Source organism: Dasypus novemcinctus, chromosome 2 (assembly GCF_030445035.2).
Source record: "Dasypus novemcinctus isolate mDasNov1 chromosome 2, mDasNov1.1.hap2, whole genome shotgun sequence".
In the NCBI taxonomy this organism is placed as follows: domain Eukaryota; kingdom Metazoa; phylum Chordata; class Mammalia; order Cingulata; family Dasypodidae; genus Dasypus; species Dasypus novemcinctus.
This window is the reverse complement of record NC_080674.1, coordinates 194,366,110-194,368,348: the sequence shown is the minus strand read 5'-3', so window position 1 is coordinate 194,368,348 and position 2,239 is coordinate 194,366,110. Positions and strand designations below refer to the sequence as shown.

The window sequence follows — 2,239 nt, the reverse complement described above, 5'->3', positions numbered from 1 at the left end:
ATGTAACATAAGGATTTGTAACATAAGACTTATAATATAAAGGCAGTGGTCACCAGAGTTTCTGTTGGGAGAGAAAGGGAAGAATAGGTGTAACATGGGGCATTACTGGGATAATGGAATTTTTCTGAAATACATTGCAATGACAGATATAGGCCATTATACATGTTTTCAAAATTTATAAAAGTGTGCAGTTGAAAGTGTAACCTACAATGGAAACAATTGACCATGGTAAGCAGCAATTCTTCAATATGTGTTCATCAATTGTAACAAATACACCACACTAATCAAAGATGTTAATGGGGGAAAGTGTGAGAGGGGAGGGTATGGAGTACACAGATATTCCCTATATTTTCAATGTATCATGTATGTAATCTAAAGCTTCTGTAAGAAAAAATTTTTAAATTATCTTTTCATGCTGATAGTACTCATACAGAAATGGTGAATGTTCCTAAAACCCACCAGACATGTTGTAAGAAGCGTGGCAAGCACCAATCCCACAAAGTGACATGGTACAAGAAGGGCAAAGATTCTCTATATGCCCAGGGAAAGCATCATTATGACAGGAAGCAGAGTGACTATGGTAGGCAGATTAAGCCAATTTTCCAGAAGAGGGCTAAAACTACAAAGAAGATTGTGCTGAGACTTGAATGCATTGAGGACAACTGTAGATCTAAGAGGATGTTGGTTATTAAGAGATGCAGGGAAGCAGACTTGGCCCAGTGGTTAGGATGTCTGTCTACCACATGGGAGGTCTGCGGTTCAAACCCTGGGCCTCCTTGACCCATGTGAAGTTGGCCCATGTGCAGTGCTGATGCGTGCAAGGAGTGCCGTGCCACGCAGGGGTGTCCCCGCGTAGGAGAGCCCCACGCACAAGGAGTGCACCCTATAAGAAGAGCTGCCCAGCATGAAAGAAAGTGCAGCCTGCCCAGAAATGGCACTGCACACACAGAGAGCTGACACAACAAGATGATGCAACAAAAAGAAACACAGATTCCCGTGTTGCTGACAACAACAGAAGCAGACAAAGAAGACGATGCAGCAAATAGACACAGAACAGGCAACTGGGATTGGGGGGAAGGGGAGAAAAATAAAATAAATAAATCTTAAAAAAAAAGAGATGCAAACACTTTGAACTAGGAGAAGACAAGAAGAGAAAGGGTCAAGTGATCCATTTCTAAGCTTTGTCTTTTGTTATGACAATAAAATCTTGAGGTTATGGTAAAAAAAATTTTTTTTAATTAAAAATTTAAAAAGGAATAGGAAAAGTGTGTTTCACTTCCAAATATTTGTGAATTTTTCCTTTTTCCATCACTTATTGATATCCAACTTTATTACATTATGACCAGAGAAAATACTTTGTATAATTTCTATCTTGTTAAATTTATCAAGATCTGCTTTGTGACCCAACATATGGTCTATCCTGGAGATAGTTCCATGAGCCCTTAATAAGAATGTACATCTTGATCTCTTGGGGTGAAATATTCTGTATATATTTGCCTTAGTCCATTTATCATATTATTCAAGCTCTCTTTTCTTTATTGATCTTCTATCCACATGTTCTAGCCAATGCTGAGAGTGGTGAAGTCTCCAACTGTTATTGTAGAGACATCTATTTCTCCCTTCAGTTTTGCCACTGTTTGCCTCATGTAAATGGGGGCATCCCAGTTAGGTGCATATACAATTATGATTATTATTCCTTCCTGGTGAGCTGCCCCTTTTATTAATATATAATGTCCTTCCTTGTCTTAATAATAGCTTTGCTTTTAAAATCTATTCCATCTCATAAAGGTACAGCTACTCCAGGTTTTTGTTTGTTTGTTTTTTGGGTTACTGCATGTATGGAAATTTTCCCCCCAGCTTTTCACTTTAAATCTATTGTTATCCTTGGTTCTAATGTGAGTCTCTTGTAACCAGCATATAGATGGCTCATATTTTCCTATCCATTCTGCCAGTCTGTGTCTTTTGATTGGGGGGTTTAATCCATTGACATTCAAAGTTATTACTGTAAAGGCAGTTCTTATTTCACCATTTTTGGTCTTTGGGTTTTATCAGTCACATTTTATTTTTGCCTCTCTTGTTATACTTTTATTTATTTTTATTGATATAATCTTCTTTTCAAGGTTCTCTTCCAAGCCCCTCTCTCCTGTCTTTTCTTTTCAGGCTATAGTACTCCCTTTGGTATTTCCTGGAAAGCTTGTCTCTTGGTTACAAACTCTCTCGGTTTCTGCTTATCTGTGAA

General features: G+C 38.0%; 1 protein-coding gene across 1 annotated transcript; it reads left to right on the top strand.

Annotated features, from left to right (window-relative positions):
• Positions 1 to 435: 435 nt before the first annotated feature.
• LOC131275004 (large ribosomal subunit protein eL42-like) lies at positions 436 to 1,222 on the top strand. Its single transcript, XM_058283721.1, has 2 exons — positions 436 to 719; positions 1,118 to 1,222. Exons 1-2 carry the CDS (start codon positions 436 to 438, stop codon positions 1,176 to 1,178), a joined length of 345 nt encoding a protein of 114 aa, XP_058139704.1. The 3' UTR covers positions 1,179 to 1,222.
• The last annotated feature ends 1,017 nt before the right edge of the window (positions 1,223 to 2,239 follow it).